The sequence below is a fragment of the Balaenoptera ricei genome, chromosome 7, assembly GCF_028023285.1.
Source record: "Balaenoptera ricei isolate mBalRic1 chromosome 7, mBalRic1.hap2, whole genome shotgun sequence".
NCBI lineage: Eukaryota > Metazoa > Chordata > Mammalia > Artiodactyla > Balaenopteridae > Balaenoptera > Balaenoptera ricei.
The window spans coordinates 39252193-39272473 of NC_082645.1; the positions used below are offsets into that span (position 1 = coordinate 39252193).

A 20281-nucleotide genomic window follows, 5' to 3' on the forward strand; every position below is an offset into this window, starting at 1 on the left:
TTGATTGAGTTATACATGCAAACAATCTAAAATATTAATTTTTATTTAAATTTTTTAAAGTTTTAATATTATGATATGAATCTTAAGTCATTTAACACAGTTTTTGAGGAACTTCCCTGGCAGTCCAGTGGTTAAGACTCCTTGCTCCCAATGCAGGGGATGTGGGTTCAATCCCTGGTCGGGGAACTAAGATCCTACATGCCACATGGCCAAAAAAAAAAAAAAAAAAAAAAAAAAGTGATTGGATTAACACACAACTTTCTAGTTGTCAGGTCATAAGAGGTGATAAATATGTTTTTATTGTCAGTTAGAAGGAGGTTGTGTGTAAATATGTTTTTATTGTCAGTTAGAAGGAGGTTGTGTGTGTATATGTGTAATGCCATAATTATGGGTCTATCTCTAGTAATTAGAAAGTTGCAAGAGCAAGCAAATTGTTTTAACTGGAGTAAGTGGATCAAGTTGGAAGAAGAAAACACGTTGAGTTTGACATGTGATTTTTGACAGCAGAGGACATCAAAGTGGTTTAGTACACTTACCAGTTTATTCTATTTTTAAAAGTGTACAGCTTAGAACAATATGGAGGTTCCTTAAAAAACCAAAAATGGAACTACCATATGATCCAGCAATCCCACTACTGGGCATATACCCTGAGAAAACTGTAATTCAAAAGGAGACATGTACCACAGTGTTCACTGCAGCACTATTTACAGTAGCCAAGACATAGAAGCAACTTAGGTGTCCATCGACAGATGAATGGATAAAGAAGATGTGGCACATATATACAATGGAATATTACTCAGCCATGAAAAGAAACAAAATTGAACTATTTGTAGTGAGGTGGATGGACCGAGAGACTGTCCTACAGAGTGAAGTAAGTCAGAAAGAAAAACAAATACTGTATGCTAACACATATATATGGAATCTAAAAACAAACAAACAAAAATGGTTCTGATGAACCTAGGGACAGGACAGGAATAAAGATGCAGACATAGAGAATGGACTTGAGGACACGGGGAGGGGGAAGGGTAAGCTGGGACGAAGTGAGAGAGTAGCATTGACATATATACACTACCAAATGTAAAACAGGTAGATAGTAGGAAGCAGCCGCATCACACAGGGAGATCAGCTCGGTGCTTTGTGACCTCCTAGAGGGGTGGGATAGGGAGGGTGGGAGGGAGACGCAAGAGGGAGGGGATGTGGGGATATATGTATACTTATAGCTGATTCACTTTGTTATACAGCAGAAACTAACACACCATTGTAAAGCAGTTATATTCCAATAAAGATGTTAAAAAAAAAGAAAAACAGTGTGCAGCTTCTCAGTTTTTCATTATTAAATGTAGTGTTTACATATTTACATATGTTTCAGGCTACATTATTGGAATTTTGAAGACATGAAAACATCAGATGAACCAACCTGCAACATCTTGGATTCAGATTGGAAGATGAAGAGAAAGTTTAAAGAATGTGGCCTATAAAGGCGGGTAGTACCTGGAAATATTAACTGACTCACACTGTAAAAATGAGAACAGTTTCTAAACAATAGAGGTTATTTTAGTCCAACATCAAGGTTCAAGACAAAATGTTGAACTAAAAACTTACACTCCTCCCCTCCCCCACTTCAGACAGGTACCAGCATTGATGAATATGATTTTCCTTAGTCAGAAGCACTCGTTTTTACCCATGTAGACCATCCTTAGGAATTAAATATTGATTATTTAATGTAGATTATAATGGGAAACTGATTTTTTCTACAATGGCAGATTTCAAGGACTTGGTTCCAAACTGAGCCGAAGCTTCCCAATGCATTTTGTACAGTCTGGGGAAAACTGTGCTGCGTTGGCCATTTTTGAAGGCCATGATGCCCTGTAATATAAGGATATCATCTTATTGCTGATATCTTTGGGGAGTCCCAAGCAGACACAGAAAATGAATGGAGGCAAGGAGTGTGACGGAGGGGACAAGGACGGAGGTCTTCCAGCTATACAAGTTCCTGTGGGTTGGCAGCGTCGTGTGGATCAAAATGGAGTGCTTTATGTCAGGTGAGCCCTTATTATTACCTGCGCTACCTCCAAGTTTGTGGTCCCCAGATGAAGGAGGTACAGTCTGTTGCTCTGAGAGTGTAAATATTGTAACTGACAGCACCTGAAATCAATTTGAATAAATGATCTTCGTGCTGGAAATATTTAAGTGTTTTTATTCTGTACTGTTCTGCGATGTAAATTGCCTTAGGTTACAAGAGAGGATTTTTATGCATTATTTGTGTTTATATAGAATGTCATCCTGCTTATCTCTCTAACAAGGATAAAGAAAAATAGGAAGATTTCTAAAAGAAACACATGAGCATCATTACCACATGCACAGGAGAATGTAAAATACTGAAAACAGACCCGATGTCTCCTGACAATATTATTGTGTCCTTCATAGTGCTTCAGCTGGCTATTCTGATGTAAGGTTAAGTGTTTTTATCTATAGGCAGTTTCAATTATTAGTTTCTTAATGCCTGATATTAACCAAAAATAATTTCCCTATTTTTTCTGTGCAGTTTTTAATCTATTCCCTGCATATAATAGTAAAAGTCATGATGAAGTCATCTCACAAGTAAAAATCATACAAATTACATATAAATGCCTGCTCGTTTAAATTTTGGCAGCCTTTATTATGTTGAACAACTTGAATGAAGTAACTGAACTGTTGGCAAGAAGTTTTAGTCTTATTATTAAATAATTGGCACCTAAGTTCCTTACTTTGTAGTTTATCAGTAAGTATATGATTAGAATACCATAAATCTTTGTGATGTAATAAGAAAAACTATTACAAAGAGAACTTTTTAAAAGATATCACATTGCATCATTACATTAATGCTGTTACTTTCATTGTGGTTATTTGTATCTCAGCTTCAATGGAATTCTCATTTGTGCAAAGATGTATTTATATAAATGAGGAATTTTCCATTATATAAACCCAAACGATTTCATACTATAACAACTCTACTGTCAGTTCAGATTCTGTCCTGGGTTGGTTGGTTGGTTGGTTGGTTGGTTGGTTGGTTGGTTTGTCTTGTGGAAGGTATTTCTTGAGGTAAACTTAATGACCAATTGAAATTCTTTTGCACACGTGTTTTTTGTTTCTGTAATATTCAAGATATGCTCTATATTAATTGAAGTGAAGGGATAAGAAAGCGGGGAATGTGGAGCTCACCCCATGGTAGCTTAGATGGATGAGGACATACGGAATAACTTTCTCAAAGTGTTTCTATTGCCAATGCTGTTAACAAACTGCCAGAAATACTTTGTTATCAATGTATCAATAATATAGCAAGATATCGGTGTTATGTTCATATTTATGGTTTTTCTAGTCTGTAAGGAGCAAATATATTCAGCTTAGAGCAAATAACTCCAAAAATCTTGATAATTTAGTTTTTGGGAGATTTTGTTTGTTTTGTTTTTGTTTTACTTCATCTTTATCCCTATGAAAGATAAATCAGCTTTTCAGGTTGCTGAGAGTTAGGTTAAAGCAAATTAAGTCTGGGAATCTGTCAGTTATCTTGCTCATGACTTTTCCAAGTGTGAGTAGACTTTACTATCTGTTAGTATGAGTTAGTTTGAATTCTCCCAATCCAAATCTGTACACTAAGGATTATTTTGGAAACTAACTTTGCCAGATAAGGTAAGACACCTTCAAATAAATTCAGCCAGCATGGGTTTGATTTGTTTGTATATAACTGGTTAAACTACTACTTGAACATGTATAAGAGGCTAGCCCTCCTTCTATAGCTTCCTTTGCAATGTGCAGTTTGCTTATAATTTTTAGGTTAGTCTCCAGCTGCTCCTGCCTCAGGGTGGCATTGAGGCTGCACATTAAATTTCCCACCTGCTTCCAATCTTCTAAGCTTTATCTATGCCATAAGACTTGTAACTATTTTTATGTTAATTATTACTCTCAAAAGTTAATTAAAGAGCTGCAACTAAAGGAAAGAACCCAACTGACTGATTGAGAGGAAGTGTTTTTAAAGTGTCTAGAGTAGAGTTCTCTGATAGAATTCAGGAATTCTTGTCTTCAAGTTTAATTTTACAATTAACTGCTTCTAGGATTCACTCATACACTTTTTTTAACTGTAACACGTTAGGCAGTTTCTTTTCATAAAATTCATGAATTCTTCACATAACTAGTGATTTTGTTTTATCAAAATTACCAGACCTCCAAAAACATCTTGCTGCCCCTACCGCTAGGGTGGAACTCCAGTCTGTAATATGGGAATTATTATTCTTTGCATATCATCTGAAAAAAATTGTTAGCCCAAATAAATGAAAGAGTTAACAAAGTTGAGGATTTTAATTGTTATTTTCTACATGCATAAGTCATTTATATGATTGTCCATAAATAAAACATGAATTGCATTTTAAAGCTGGTTTATTTATAGACACCAAACTACTACCTGTGTTTTTGTAGAAGCAGAATAGTCTACCCCCGGTAATGTAAAGCTTTGTTTATGAAGTGGAGAGTATCGTTTCTGGATAAACTTTATCAGATGGCTTAAGTGAAAGTTTTGGTAAATAGTCATAAATAAAAGATATTCTTGAATAAAAAGTTTATAATAATTTTCAAGACATAATATGCATGCAAGCTGTAAAATCAGTACATTAATAATAGAAGTCCTAAAATGCAAATTGCCCATTTTAAACTAATCCTCATTGTAAATAAACATTAGAGACTTATCCTGTCATCAGAATTAGTACCTAATTTGTAGACTTAAATTTGATCAGTATTCACATATCATACTAACTTCTGTGACCCAAAGAGTAGTAATGTTGAGAGCACTACCCAATCACCAGCCACAAGGCCTGCAAGGCACCTTTCTGCCACCTAAAACCCTATCTCCTCGAGAGTTCCCCATCCTTATAAGTACAGCTTGGATCTTCAGTAGAATTTGAGCTGGGCCACACTGATCTATCTTCAAAGAAACAGATGAATGAGGGAGGAAAAAGTGAAGCCTGTTTTTACACAGGGACAGCTTGGTTCTAGACTCCAAGATTAACGGGAAGAACTTGTTAGCTCGAATTTTTGTAAATTTAGTGACTTTCTGGTTTGACCTCCAACGTGTTCCTAAATTTCAGGTTTTCCTCACACAGCTTTAGAAGTAGATCTTCTAGTTTAAAATGATAATGATTACTTTCATGTAGTTTTCTTGTTCCTTTCTTACCTGCTCTTTCTTAGCAATAGCATTTTTCCCATCCTTAGTCCACTCTTGGTTGTCAAAATACTTTTATTTATTTTTCTATGAAGATCTGTATTTTTCTGAGAAATATTTTGGTTCAGAAGAAAGAGTGATAGTGTTAAAGGCTATAATTTAGTAGCTAACATAATACTGACAAAGAAAATGCTTTTCCTTAGTAGGAAAATGTTTCACAGGAGAAAACCCTGTGAAGGACAGTAGACTATAAATTATGCCGTTTTTCATATAATATGTGCAGTCAGAATTATTTCCTGATGTTTTTTTAAACTATTTTCACAGTCCCAGTGGGTCTTTGTTATCTTGCTTGGAGCAGGTTAAAACATACCTGCTTACTGACGGAACATGCAAGTGTGGCTTGGAATGTCCTCTTATTCTTCCCAAGGTAACCATTTTGCAATAGATGTAATCAGCAATTTTTCATTTTTTAGGTGTTTCATATATTTGCTTTTCTCATTTGGCATTTCATTTTTATATTACTTCTCCAATCATTTATATATTTTAAAGTCTTAAATTATATATCTTTTGCATGCATTTTGGAATGCTTAAAGATTGTGGAAAATAGTTCAAGTCCAAGAGTCATTTTCAAAGGTGACAAACCTATATTCATATTAAATATTTCATCAAAACTTCTTTTGCACCGTTTTATTAGAGCTATACCCATGCTTACTATTTAATAGTGCAGTATTTTTTTCCCTCCTGCTCAGTCTGCAATGTTATTTTTAGCACTGGTGTTGATAAATCTGCCACAAATATTTCTTAAATTACAAAGCTGAACCCTCATAGCCAAAAGTGAAACTGTTTTACTCCTTTGCAAGGTAAAAAGTAAAATCATTTTAAATGATAAAATATTTACTATAGAAACATGTCATTGTTTTCTGGGTATCTATAATAGTCCCAATCACAGAACTAAAGATTAATAGACAACTTTTTCTTTTTTATTTGTGTCACCTCATTCACAAAAAAGCACTTGAAACAGCTTATAAGTATATACACAATAAATATTTTTTAAAATAGAGTAGTAGATTTTTTAAATCAGTGAAAAGGTCATATTAATATAGCAATAAAGTAAAGCCAAAGAAAAAGTTAGCATATAGCAATGTCAGATTTTAGGGTTTCTTAACCGTACTTCATCTGTTTTTGTACTGTTATAACATCAGGAAGTATCTAAAATTGGGAACATTATCAGATACTATTCCTTTCCATATATTTATCTTAGCTATCTTAGAATTAGGATAGTTTTCATTATTTACCCTGCCACTAAAAACCATGAGTTCAGCAGAAGTATTTATTCCATTATATATAAAGTTGCTTTTCTTAAATTTAAAAACTTGAGAAAGTTTTATTCAGATTTATGGGTTAATCTATGCAAAACTTTTTTTTTAACAAGGGGATCTTTTTACTTAATATTTTTACAGACATATTTTAAACAAAGGCTGTGCTTTTTCCAGGTATTTAATTTTGATCCTGGAGCTGCTGTGAAACAGAGAACTGCAGAAGATGTTAAAGCAGATGAAGATGTCACAAAGCTATGCATACATAAAAGAAAAATCATTGCAGTGGCCACACTTCATAAAAGCATGGAAGCCCCACATCCTTCTCTGGTGCTCCCCAGTCCCGGAGGAGGAACAAGTATGTAATATGGTGAAGGTTTTAGGAATTTTTCCTCCCCCACTCCTCTCCTGGAGGAGTCACTAGAAATCACTTTGCCAAGCATTTTCTGAGTCCACTTTTCAAACATGCACAACGCATTTAAAATTATGTATGTTTTATCATTTTATTGCAAATAACAAATTAGTTCTGAAAAATTCCCATGAAGTTGTCACCCAAAGTTTCCTATCCAAATCATTTAGTTAAATGAGGAAAATAAACACTGATTAGCCCATACAAATGCTATGGAGGTACATAGAGCTGAGCTAACAAAAGAGAAAGTGCCATTGGTTTTTAGGAAACAAATGTAGCCTTTTTCCTAGGGCTGTATTGGAATGTGTAGTATCAAGTGCTTAAATGCAACTAGCAATGTTATCAAGAACTGTCAGTGTTATTCTTTCAGTCATTTAATAGCTACATATTGAACACCTACTAACAAATCACCTTGCCAGGAATTTTTTATACCTCCATCCAACACATACATGCGCACACGCTTGTATGCACACACGAACTTTTTAAAAATTTCAAAACTGCAGAAAAATTACATGAACAGTTCGAGTACCCTAGATTTACCAGTTAACGTTTTGTTTCGGGAGTTGCAGATATTGTGACAATTCACCCCTAAGTATTTCAACACACATGGATGTTCTCTTATATAAACCATAGTCTAATTATCACATTCAGAAAATTTAAAACTGCTATGATAGTATTATCTAATATGCAGTCTAAATTCAGATTTCTCCAGTTGTCCTAATAATATTCTTACAGTTTTTTCAATCCAATCTTTTTAAAAATCCAGGGTGCAAAGATTGTGCAACTGCAAAGAGACATTACTTTTCTTTAATCTACATCAATTCCCCAGTCTTTTTAAATCTTTCATGATGTTGATACTTTTGAAGAGTCTAGGCCAGTTTTATAGATGTTCCTCAATTTGGATTTGCCTGATTGCTTCCTCATATTTATATTCAGGTTAAACATAGTTTGATAGGAATACTGCATAAGTGATGTTATGTCCTAATTAGGAAGCACGTAATGGCAGTTAATCCCATATTGATGACATTAAGTTTGATTGCTCGGTTAAAGTTATGTCCATTATTGAGGTACATTTTCCCGTTATGATTTATATGTAATTTGTGGAATTATACTTTGAGGCTGAGGAACTTCTTTTTGTAAGGGCTAGAATATGAACTCTCCAAAATATTACAATTAACTTAACAATTGAATAATTCTGGATAAAACACAGCTGAACACCAAAGCATTTGTTTATGAAAGATAAGTAGCATTGTTCTACAGAGTTCTGAAAAATAGGTATGAGGAATATAACCTGTAGTGATCAGAGAAAGCTTTATGGTAGAACTCAGATTTGAACCAGCCCTGGAAAATGGTAGGATTTAGACACATAAGGGAAATAAGAAAATTCTTGTCTAGAATGAGTATAGCATAATTAAGGAATGATGTGGAAACTAATGTGACTTGAGTGGAAAATTAAACCTGCATAGGTAAATTGAGGCCAAATTATTGATAGCTCTAGATACAAAGAGAAGCAGTTGTGACACCAAGCAAGTCATTAAAGAGTCACACTTAGAACTCATGTGAAGAGGGTAGAGAAAGACAAATTTGGCAGTTATTAGCAGAGAGCTCCTCTCCAATAACCCTCTAACCTTTAAACTTTAACAGGAATGATCAGCAAAAATTGCTCCACTAAGGTATGTAAGAAAAAAATATATTTTAGTGAATTTTTCTTTTTCTTTAATGAGCTATGTTTTTGAAATTAAAAGATATTGCAACAACTTAAAGACATTTAACAGTAATAAATTATTTAAAATTTATCATTATCCTGCCACCTTGATGTAAATATGTTTTCATTTTTGCATCTTAACCTTACACATGTGTTTGCACATGCTCATATCTGCTGCCATTCTCACTTCACATCATATCAAACCATTTCAGCTCTGTCTACAGAGTCTGCCTTGTTTCCTTTTTAATGATTGGAGCAGAATCTTGGTCTAGGTCCTTTGTCCTACTCTATACATACAAGTTTCATTATTGAAATTAAAGGTAAATATTTAACTAGTATAGGTATAAGAGGTATATCTCCATCCCCTTTTAAAATGATATACTTTATTGGATTAATTTCTACTCTTTTACCAACTTCAGACATAGCATTTATTTCAATTTTCTAATTTTAAATTATATTAAAAGGTTGGGATTTAAATAAAGATTAAGAAGACTCATGTAGTAGTTTTCACCTCTCTTTATTTTACATGCATAAACATACAACACCTCTTTCGAAAGGTCTATTTAATACACACAAAAGCACTTGATGAGTACCTAGCATTTACATTTGCCAACTCTTATAATACGTTAGTTCCTAACTGCAGCATAAGAGCAGTATGACTTCTGTTTGTTTATCTGTTTGGTATTCCTTTTATTTTAAAGATGGTAACTATTTTTCCCCAGTATGGAAGAAATCCTTTCTAAACGACAGCTACTTTCTAAATTCTGTTGAATGTAAAAATGCCAATGTCTATATTTTTAATCATTGAATTGTAGATAGCTATATAAATGAACAAGAAAAGACACAACTTGGTGGTGGTTTTATTACTAAAGAGGACACAGTCAATCCCATAATAATGTTAGTGATGTTAATACAGACAACTGTGTTCTCACTATATGCCAAGTTCAGTGCCCCAAATATTTTTCATATATTATTTCCTTGATTACAAACTTTAAAAAGCTTTCTTTAACAAGAAAATGAATTCAGTTGAGTTTATCTGCTGCAATTTTCTTTTATGATTGGTTCTCAACTTTTCATATACTGTATTATGTACAGAAATCACTCTGTCAAAGAGTCTCTACCATGCCAGAAACAGAAAGCCCACATTTCCCAAGAAAAATATACGTTCACTACATTCTCTTACTTTTTGATTGTACCCTACCAAGACTTCTGTTTATCCCAGGTTGAGAACCACTGACTTAGAAATTGTTGTGTTATGGTTTGACCTGTATACTACTCAGCAGGTAGGAGAAGTTTATTTATCTTAAATGTGTAATTATCCATTTAAGTAAATATACCTCTGATTGCAAATGAATCCAAGTATACTTGCTAATATGCTGTAAGTCTAAGAATTGGGATGGCCAATGTATAGTATGAATAGTACCACTCTCATCTCCTGTGCTTCTAATAGACTCATTGGCATTTTCTCATGGAGTCCAGCTCGAGCTCAGCACCCTTTTCAACATAGCTCTCTAAGCAGCCACCACCAGTTGATGGGAATTGGTGTATGAAACTAATTTTATTTGCCATCCCTGTTTTAGAAGTCACAACCTTATAAAATAGTTAAACTTCCTTAGGGGCTAAAAAACCTTAAAGCTAGAATTCTGACATGATCAAATGAAAATTCTGTATGATGAACCAGGTTGCTTTTGTTGCCTGTATTCTGTCTGATCTCTGAAAGAACTGAAGGGATTCCAAAAAGCCAGCGAGGGAGCAATGCACTCTGTAAAAAGAGAATACTCAATTGGAGCCCAGTACTGAAGATTTTTGCACTCTGATTAAATTTTGCATAAGAATTCTATCCTAATAAAAGAATTGCAGTCTTTTACCTAATTTGGTTGACTGAGGCTGGTTTTACAACAATGACTAATTAATGGCAAAGAATTTGAAGTGTTAAAGTATTACAAACTTGATATGAAGTTTAGCATGATTGTTTAACTTCACTGTATTTACTGTTGTTATCACTCCCTTTGTAAAAGATTCAGAATCTTATTTACTTAATTCACAAAAATTAAGACTCTGTTACTCTCACAGTGAAAATGTTGGAATGAGGAAGAGTTTTTGTAGCTGTCCTGAGGAGGTTTTAGTAAGGTTATAGAAACCTTTATTGGGCAACAAATTTTCTGGTGAAAGTGGCAATTCATTTAAATCACTCAAGAAAATATTATGCCACACAGATTACCATTTTCTACTGTAACTGTGTTCTTAAAAAATTCAAATCCAAAAAATAATACCATCATCATTTCCATCTGGGCTGTCATTCTTGATTTTGCATATTATAAATATTATTAGAATGGCTAATGTCAGTATGTACGGATTCAGATCCACATCCTTTCTCAACAGACATGAGGTAAACAAACATAATGAACAGTTATTGAGAACCTTTGGTCAACTAAGGGAGAATAATGTGCATTTTTTACAATCAAAATTTATTGTAGAGTACAGAACTTTGTTTTAATTGCAAAGAGTCGCAGCTTCTGTTTGCAGATTTCTTTTTTCAGATGCCCTCCCTTCCTCATTTCCTTCCCTCCCTCCATCCTAACACAAAAGAATTGAGACTACTAACAGATTTTTTTTTCTCTCTTTCACATCAGATGCAACTCCAGTAGTACCTTCACGGGCAGCAACTCCAAGATCTGTAAGAAATAAGTCTCACGAAGGAATTACAAATTCTGTAATGCCTGAATGTAAGAATCCTTTCAAATTAATGATTGGATCATCAAATGCCATGGGAAGGCTATATGTACAAGAACTGCCTGGAAGCCAGCAACAAGAACTCCACCCTGTCTACCCCCGGCAGAGATTGGGCAGCAGTGAACACGGACAGAAATCTCCATTCCGTGGCAGCCATGGAGGCCTGCCCAGCCCAGCGTCGTCAGGTTCCCAGATATATGGAGATGGCTCAATCTCTCCAAGGACTGACCCACTTGGAAGCCCTGATGTTTTCACAAGAAATAATCCTGGTTTTCATGGAGCTCCCAATTCTAGTCCTATTCACCTGAATAGGACTCCTCTTTCTCCACCTTCAGTAATGCTACACGGTTCTCCTGTACAGTCATCCTGTGCAATGGCTGGAAGGACTAATATACCTCTTTCCCCAACCTTGACTACAAAGAGTCCAGTAATGAAAAAACCAATGTGTAGTTTTTCAACTAATATGGAAATACCACGAGCAATGTTCCATCACAAACCACCCCAAGGCCCACCTCCCCCTCCTCCACCTTCTTGTGCTCTTCAGAAAAAGCCATTAACATCTGAGAAAGATCCACTTGGCATTCTTGACCCTATTCCTAGTAAACCGGTGAATCAGAACCCTGTTATCATTAATCCAACTAGTTTCCATTCAAATGTCCACTCTCAGGTACCTGTGATGAATGTAAGCATGCCTCCTGCTGTCGTTCCTTTGCCAAGTAATCTCCCTTTGCCAACCGTAAAACCTGGCCACATGAATCATGGGAGTCATGTACAAAGAGTTCAGCATTCAGCTTCAACCTCCCTGTCCCCTTCTCCAGTGACATCCCCAGTGCACATGATGGGGACTGGAATTGGAAGGATTGAGGCATCGCCCCAAAGATCACGCTCATCTTCCACATCATCAGATCACGGAAATTTCATGATGCCACCTCTAGGACCCCAAGCCACTTGTAGTGGTATTAAGGTTCCACCCAGGTCACCAAGGTCAACAATAGGGTCCCCAAGGCCATCAATGCCATCAAGCCCTTCTACCAAGTCCGATGGACATCATCAGTACAAGGATATCCCTAACCCATTAATTGCTGGAATGAGTAATGTACTAAATACCCCAAGCAGTGCAGCTTTTCCTACTGCATCTGCTGGAAGCGGTTCTGTAAAGAGTCAGCCTGGTTTGCTGGGAATGCCTTTAAATCAGATCTTGAACCAGCACAATGCTGCCTCCTTTCCAGCAAGTAGTTTACTCTCAGCAGCAGCCAAAGCACAGCTAGCAAATCAAAACAAACTTGCTGGTAACAACAGTAGCAGCAGTAGCAATTCTGGAGCTGTTGCTGGCAGTGGCAACACTGAAGGACATAGCACTTTAAACACCATGTTCCCTCCTGCTGCCAACATGCTTCTCCCAACAGGTGAAGGGCAAAGTGGTCGAGCAGCACTAAGAGATAAGCTGATGTCTCAGCAAAAAGACTCACTGCGGAAAAGAAAACAGCCACCTACCACAGTGTTGAGTTTGCTCAGACAGTCTCAAATGGATAGTTCTGCAGTTCCTAAACCTGGACCCGACTTGCTAAGGAAGCAGGGTCAGGGGTCGTTTCCCATCAGTTCAATGTCTCAGTTACTACAGTCTATGAGTTGTCAAAGCTCTCACTTGAGTAGCAATAGTAGCCCGGGTTGTGGGCGCTCAAATACTGCTTTGCCTTGCTCTGCTAACCAGCTGCATTTTACAGACCCCAGTGTGAACTCCAGTGGTCTTCAGAATCCACTGACACAGGACGTACCTTTAAGAGGGGAAGCCGTGCACTGCCACAATGCAAACACTAACTTTGTTCACAGTAACAGTCCAGTCCCAAACCACCATCTTGCAGGTTTAATAAATCAGATTCAGGCTAGCGGGAACTGTGGGATGCTCAGTCAGTCGGGCATGGCCTTAGGAAATTCATTACATCCCAATCCACCTCAGTCAAGAATTTCAACGTCCTCCACTCCAGTGATACCAAACAGCATTGTTAGCAGCTATAATCAAACAAGTTCTGAAGCAGGTATGGTTTTATTAGAAAAAAGTACCCAAAGGTACTAAACTTTTATACGTTTTTTTTAAAATTTATACCAAAATATTTATTATGATAAGAAATGATCCTTTCCCCATTGTGAAATTCTCATCATTTCTTTAGTATTTATAATTTTATTTACAGAATGCTAGGGATTTGTCTCTTAGAAAAAATAACAGCCAAGAGGATTCCATGTGTTTCCGTTATTTGTTGTCAACCTGTGTCATTTTGAATTTTGTTCGACTTTCAGTTGGTTCTATAACCATTGGACTCGAAACTACAAAAGAAGCCATAGAAGGCAGGATTTCCTGGTTCATGAGACATGTACTTGGTCTATGCCAATATAAAAGCTGTTTCCCCTAGCTCTTGTTTGTGTTCAGGTAAATGAAGCTCATTTGGAAAACCCAAAAATAAAGGCAGAAATACATGGATTTTTTTGTTCTTTCTGCTGACCAGAAATAGGTGAATGGATAGGAAAAGGTAACTAGAAGTTGTATGAAGTAGAAAGCTGTCTTCTAATGTGTTTTCTTATCCTAGTTTGCTATCCTTTATTATTATTTGTTTGAAAAAATTCATAAATGGATATTGGCTACTCCCTTTTTTAAAAAGGTAATAATTTAAGTTTTCCAATAAAAAAGGCTTGAAAACCTGATTTCTAGAATTTTTGATCTTGAAATTATTTTACAGTCTTCTTGGAGAACTAAACCATTGTTTTTACCATTGACATTATGGTATCTCTTTATCCGCTATTAATGAAGGAGACAAATTTATTTAAAAGTAGACACATTAGAAAGAACTATATTTTATTTCAGTAGAGTCCTCAGAAATTGTTACAAAAAACCGTAAGGAAGCACTATAGAGATAAAATCATTGAGACATCAGAAAATTTGACCATAAAAATAATAGAAAGAATACCCAAAACCCAACAATAACGATTTGAGAGATTGGTTGGAAATGACAGGGAGGAAATAAAAGATGATTGTAGAGACAATATTATTCAGCTATGAAAACAGTGGGCTTTTAAAACCAGATTGCTACTGGAAGTGGGAAAACTGCTGAGGCTTTTAATAATCTATTGTCTAGATATATATAGACTATGTTATACCGCCATGCTGGAAAGGCGTTATGACCTACATGTCTTTGTTGCTGATAGTAAAATCAAGTGTTTTCCTTCCTGGTGTCACTACTTTTACCTGCCATTCTCCACAACTTGTGTTATGTGTTATGTTTTGATGTCAGTATTTAATGAAGAACTGTTCATTGACCTCTTCTGTTAAAAAGAATATAAGGTGAAGATGATAATTGAAATGATTAGTGCCTTCTTGATATTCTTAGTCTAAGGAATCTCATGAAACTATTTTTTACGTGTTTAACAGGATTCTTATTCCAAAGGGGCTTCCAGCTTTTCAATGACTCATATTCCTTTTTAGATAATTCCAAACAAATGAAAATTTAATCTTATGCATTTAGCAGATTAAGGTTACATAAAATCAGTAACTATTTAAAAATACACTATATTTATTAAGCATACCTTCAATCATTTAGATGAGGCATTGTTAGTCTCATTGTATTATATCTTTCCATTTTGATACCCCTTACCTCAACTTACTTTGTTTCAGGTCTAAGTTCATGTTGCAAAGTGTACGTATTTTATTAATGATGTATTTTAATTTATCTATAATGGAAAAGACCAACATTTATTTATATTCTTGTTTCTTCTGATTGTCAAGTTTCGACTTATTTTATATAGTCTTAGACACGTATTTTCTCGTTCCATGCATCTCTGTAAAACATCAGATCTGGATTTCCAGTGCTGGGAGTGTCAAAACACACATGTTGAAAATTTACTAATATAAGTAAAGTGTTAGCATATAAATAGCTAAAAGGGATGAGAATAAATGTCTAGTAATGATATGGATGTGACCAATCATGTGTAAGCTAACAGAAAGCATATCCCTGATAAAAATCTAGGTCAATAAGAACTTTTTAAAGTAGTAAACCTAATAAAATTAAATACTGCTTAATGTACATAGCTCTGATGTGCAGCTGGTAATAAAAATGGGTAGATTTACTAATTAATATAATTCTTTTGATGAGCTGAATATTGAAGAGGTCTCTAATATCATGTTTCTTTTAGATACACAGTGAACTGTGTCAACTGAATGTACTGTTATTATAACTGCTTAGCCTGAATGTTTATTTTCACTGACATTTATTCATCCATCAAATAAACACCAAAGCTGGGCTTTCAGAGTGAGACAGCTGATGACAGTCACAGCTATCCCTTTAAGTTTTGCTGAGTATTCCTAGCACACTAGTAAGACATTAGAAGAAAACCACATTTTATTCTTAGAATGTTGCTTTTAGCTGTCATTGAGTACCTATGATGTGCCAGGTGATTTGCCTGTATTATTTCTAATTTGTGCAGTTTTCCAAAGTATAAGGTATTCTTGTCCTCGTTTTACAGATGAGTACATTGGGCCTCAGAGAACTTGAATAACTGTCCAAGGTCATACATAATTGAATTAGGATTTGAACTCGGGTTCATCTGATTCTAAAATCCATTTTCTTCCCAGCTGCATAAGTTCTTCATTTGAAACATCTAGTTGTGAAAAATACTGTTTTCACTTTCAAGTCTTTAAAAATATCCAACAGATAGTGAATCAAAGCATATCAATGCATGTTAGGAACCACGTTTGTAAACTTTTGATGCACTTTGAGACAGAAGTCAGTAATTTTGCCTTCTCTATTTGGACTCTAATATCCTAGTGTACAATAATTAGGATGTTTGTACCAATGCAGATGAAATGTCCACAGTATCAAAAGAACTACCCCTCATTTGTGAATCACATTTGGTAACCTTTATTTGAATGAATTTGTATCACCTCACTCAGATAAAAATGGGTGTCCCTAGTGGGTGATGTGTCAATAGGCCTTTGAAGAAGGCAGCTCTGCAGACGCTAGCCCTGCCATTCCAGGTGTGATAGCACAGTGAGGGTGAAAGAGACCCACAGGTAACATGGCCCAACTCTTCCTTGTGGTAATGGAGCATGAACAGAACTCAGGTGACCTCCTGCTCAATCCAGTGCCTTTTTTCCCCACTCTCCTAAACAGCAGCTCAAAAATGTTACAGTAAGACCTTACTTAAGACCAGAAATCACTCTGAAAACACTTAATTCGATTGGCTATTTGTTTTCAAAAACTTCTTTTAAAGAAAGTTTTTCTATCATAAGCAACCCAAATATTCATTTTTTAGGCCTATATGTGAATACCAGTCCATATTTTAAAAGTATTAAAACTCATATATGAGAATCGGAGGCAAAGTAGTAAAAAAAAAAAAAAAAATCGGATTAAAGATACGAAATGCTTAGAAAACATTTCTAAAACTTAAGAATATACAAGGTTTTACTAATTCTATTTGGTGTTTTGAAATCGCCTTTCCACTAAAGCTCTCTAAACACTTTGCATTGTAAAGTTTACAGGTTTCTATTAGCTTTTTGGATACGAAATTACAAGTGAAGTTTAATATTTCCATGTAACAGATTTAGAAAATGACCAGTAGGATACTTGGTGACATTCCTCAAGTTGTAAAGCAAAGCTCTGGTGGATCTGGCAACCAAACCCCAATCAGTTCCTGATTCTCAGTCCAAACACTCAAACTGCTGAATGCAGGTATGTTCTGAACTCCATCACTCGTGTACATTTAAAGCAACTTTCAGTTTATGAAGTGAGATAAGTTTCAACACTTAAGTGGTTCCAGCACATGTCCTGTGGTGTTTTGGTTTAGGGGGGAATTCAAAATCAAGTACCCCTGACTGACAAATTTCATCAGGTCCATGCCTCTTTGGGCCTCTGACTGCTGCCCACCTGTTTACCATAGAACAAAAACACACATGCCAGTAACCCGGGCCTCTGCAGAGGACCCAGCCCTGCCAGTGTCCACATGACAACCCATCCTTCCATGGCCCTGTGGGTTTTCACAATTTTCAAAGAAGCAAAAAGATTTAGACTATTCTGCTAACCAACTTAATAACTGAACCTTACCTCCCTCCAATATGATAAAGTCATTAAATATAACTTTTTCACTTTAAAATACCTTTTATGTTCTCATTTTTTTTTTCTAATAAAAAACATTTAATCAACTCTTCTAAAACACATGAAAATGTAGTCCTGTGAAAGGGCAGAGTATGAGTTTGTACCAAAAGAGAAAATAATTCAATCATTTATTTGCCTTAACTCTTAAAGATATACATTGACTAACAAGAATATAAATAAACCTATGAATAAATATTTGCTTGTGAATATTTATATATATATATTTTTTTTAACTCTGGAAAAGAAAGTGTTTTTTTCAGCACAAAATACATTTGATTGAAACTCAGTGCAGCCACTAATATGGTAGGTATAAGAAAATTAGAGATCACAAAAGAATGCTTTGGATAAAATATTGCAAAGTGCAAGCTTGGTTTTTTGTTCTATGTATTTATTTATTCTCAGAGCATGCCAGTAAAGAAAATAAAGGGAAATTGTCATTCCCTTCATTTGAGGTTATAGTTGCAAAAAGATTATGGGATAAAAATACTCCAGGATGGATTGTTCTATGTTAGCTGTCTCAGGACATGGGACGTTTGTGTGGAAATAAGCCTCTAGTCTTTTATAGACTTATGTAGAATGAAAAAAGGCAGAGACTCCTTTAAGGTTGTGACTGAATTAATGATAATTGCTATTGAAAGTATTTCCACCCAAGTTTTTAAATGCCTAGATTTTACGCCTCACCAGATTGATGCATAGGCTTCTAGGTTGAAAGTTGCCCTCTGCTCTTGTTTTTTAACCAAATCTATATTAAAATCTTGATTATGTGATAAAAATCTATGTCTATTCTTTTAGTTAAAGTTTTGCAAAATGAGCCATTTCTTCTTTGCTGTAAGTTATTTTTACAACAGGCAATGTCTTGCTGTTTAAGGTTTCCTAATATCAGGGTTACACCACTTGCTTTGTTTACATATTCCAGGTTTAATGTTTCCTTGTGTACAAAAAGAGGAGTTAAAATATGTTCGAATTTAGACACTGAGTCTATGTAATCAAAGGTGATAATAACTCAGAGTGGTGTGATATGTTTGCTGATTCAATGATCTATTTTGTACCTTTCAAGAAATAAATTGTCCCAGTGTGCAAATTGGGAGAATTTTATTCTATTGCAACACACTAAGCTCACTTATAAAATCACTAGAAATCTTTCAATTCTCAAGGGGATGCCTAAGCTATTATTTACTAAAATCAAGTGGTCTAAGAACATTGAAGCAGCTTCTAAAATTACCTAGATTCTAGGCAGTAATGTTAACTCTACAAAGACTTGACTCATTAAAAATAATGCTTAAACATTTTCCTAGTGTCATCAAAATAGATTTCACTTCCATGTGCATGGAGTACTAAATAAATCATAAACTTCCTACCTTCAAGGAACTTATATCAAACAACATTAATGCTAACAAAGCAAAGAGTAGAGTAAAAATTATTTTCTAAGAATTATACTTCTTGCAAAGTCAAAGTAACAACTCACGTTTTTACAGATTAGGAATGAAACTAGACAAACAGAAGTCTGAAGGAGTTGCTGAGATACTCCTGGGGTAGGAGCTAGTCCAGGGAAATTCTAAATATCTATCCAAGACCCATGGGTAGAGGTATAAGAAAGAGTAGTATTTATCACAAATGCCCCAAAGCGGAGCTCCTGTGCTGCACAACTCCACAGGGATACCTCTCACATGAGAGTCTGATAAACATGCTTCCTGGAGCACAACTCCATAGACCATCCCCCACAGAGTTGAGCAACTGAGAGGCCTGATCCTAAAGCAGTGTTTTTCAAACTTTTTTTTACTTTTAACCACAGCAAGAAATTAACTTGCATTCCATTTCACTAGAGATACATTTTTAATGTACAGCAAAAGTTTCCTGAAAAAACCACTCTGTGTGATGCACTCTGACATTTTAGATCCCATTCTATCTTATCCTATCTTATTCTATTTCTTTTTTTTTAAGACAGTCATGACCTGCCGAAATGATTTCATCAACCGCCAGCAGAACATGACCCAGCACTCATATGTATAAGTTAACAGAAACAGTTTCCACAAAATAGTATCCTAGCTATGCAATGTACTCTTTTTTTTTCTTTTCTATTTCATTTATCAAAATCTACTGGTTTGGGGGCATACTAAATCAATTTTACAGTCTTAAATAGGTCTAAGCACTGTCTTAGAATATTCATGAGGTAATTAACTCAGCAAATATTTCTTGTAATACCTAGTATGTGCTCTGCACTGTTTAGCACTGAAAATAAAATAGTACACAATGGAAGGATACAAAGTTAACTATTCATAATCTAGAATTTCTAATTGCTCTGCTCATTAAACAAAATGAGATAAACTTCCAGTTGGTATATTGATGGATAGAGCATTTTAACTGTTATTCTAGCATATTGAGAGAACAGAAATCCTACCAAGCAAGAGACTTAACCTCTTCTCTCAGTATTTGCTTCCTTAAAATAAATATTAAGAAAAATGTAATAAAAAGCATTTGTAAAAAAAAAAAAAAACCCAAAAATCTTTGTTACTTGAGAAACAGTGAAAAATCTCAAGCAATTTTTTTCATTTCAACAGTTTTCAGAGTAATTCTATGTATTAATAAAGGAAGCAGAAATGATCAGTAGTAAAACACCCTTTTTTTTGTCTGACCCCATTACCAGCCGAAGACTGGCCTCGCCGCCTGAACACGGTCATAATCACTCAGACCTCATATTCCAAGATTCAAGCTACATTTCCTTCCACTGTTCTTTCCTCTTCCCTAAGAGGTTGGCCCTGTTGAGGGTGGAGAGTATTTCCTCAGATA

General features: G+C 35.2%; 1 protein-coding gene across 15 annotated transcripts in view; it reads left to right on the forward strand.

Moving 5' to 3' along the window:
* Positions 1 to 20281, forward strand: part of MBD5 (methyl-CpG binding domain protein 5) — a 413153-nt gene that overhangs the window by 357095 nt on the left and 35777 nt on the right. For all 15 annotated transcript variants that reach the window (XM_059927806.1, XM_059927809.1, XM_059927808.1 and 12 more), the window contains 4 exons: positions 1370 to 2042; positions 5516 to 5618; positions 6685 to 6865; positions 11255 to 13390. In XM_059927806.1, the coding sequence (XP_059783789.1) occupies positions 1930 to 2042; positions 5516 to 5618; positions 6685 to 6865; positions 11255 to 13390 (2533 nt within the window). In that variant the 5' untranslated portion in view covers positions 1370 to 1929. The remainder of the gene's footprint in view (positions 1 to 1369; positions 2043 to 5515; positions 5619 to 6684; positions 6866 to 11254; positions 13391 to 20281) is intronic.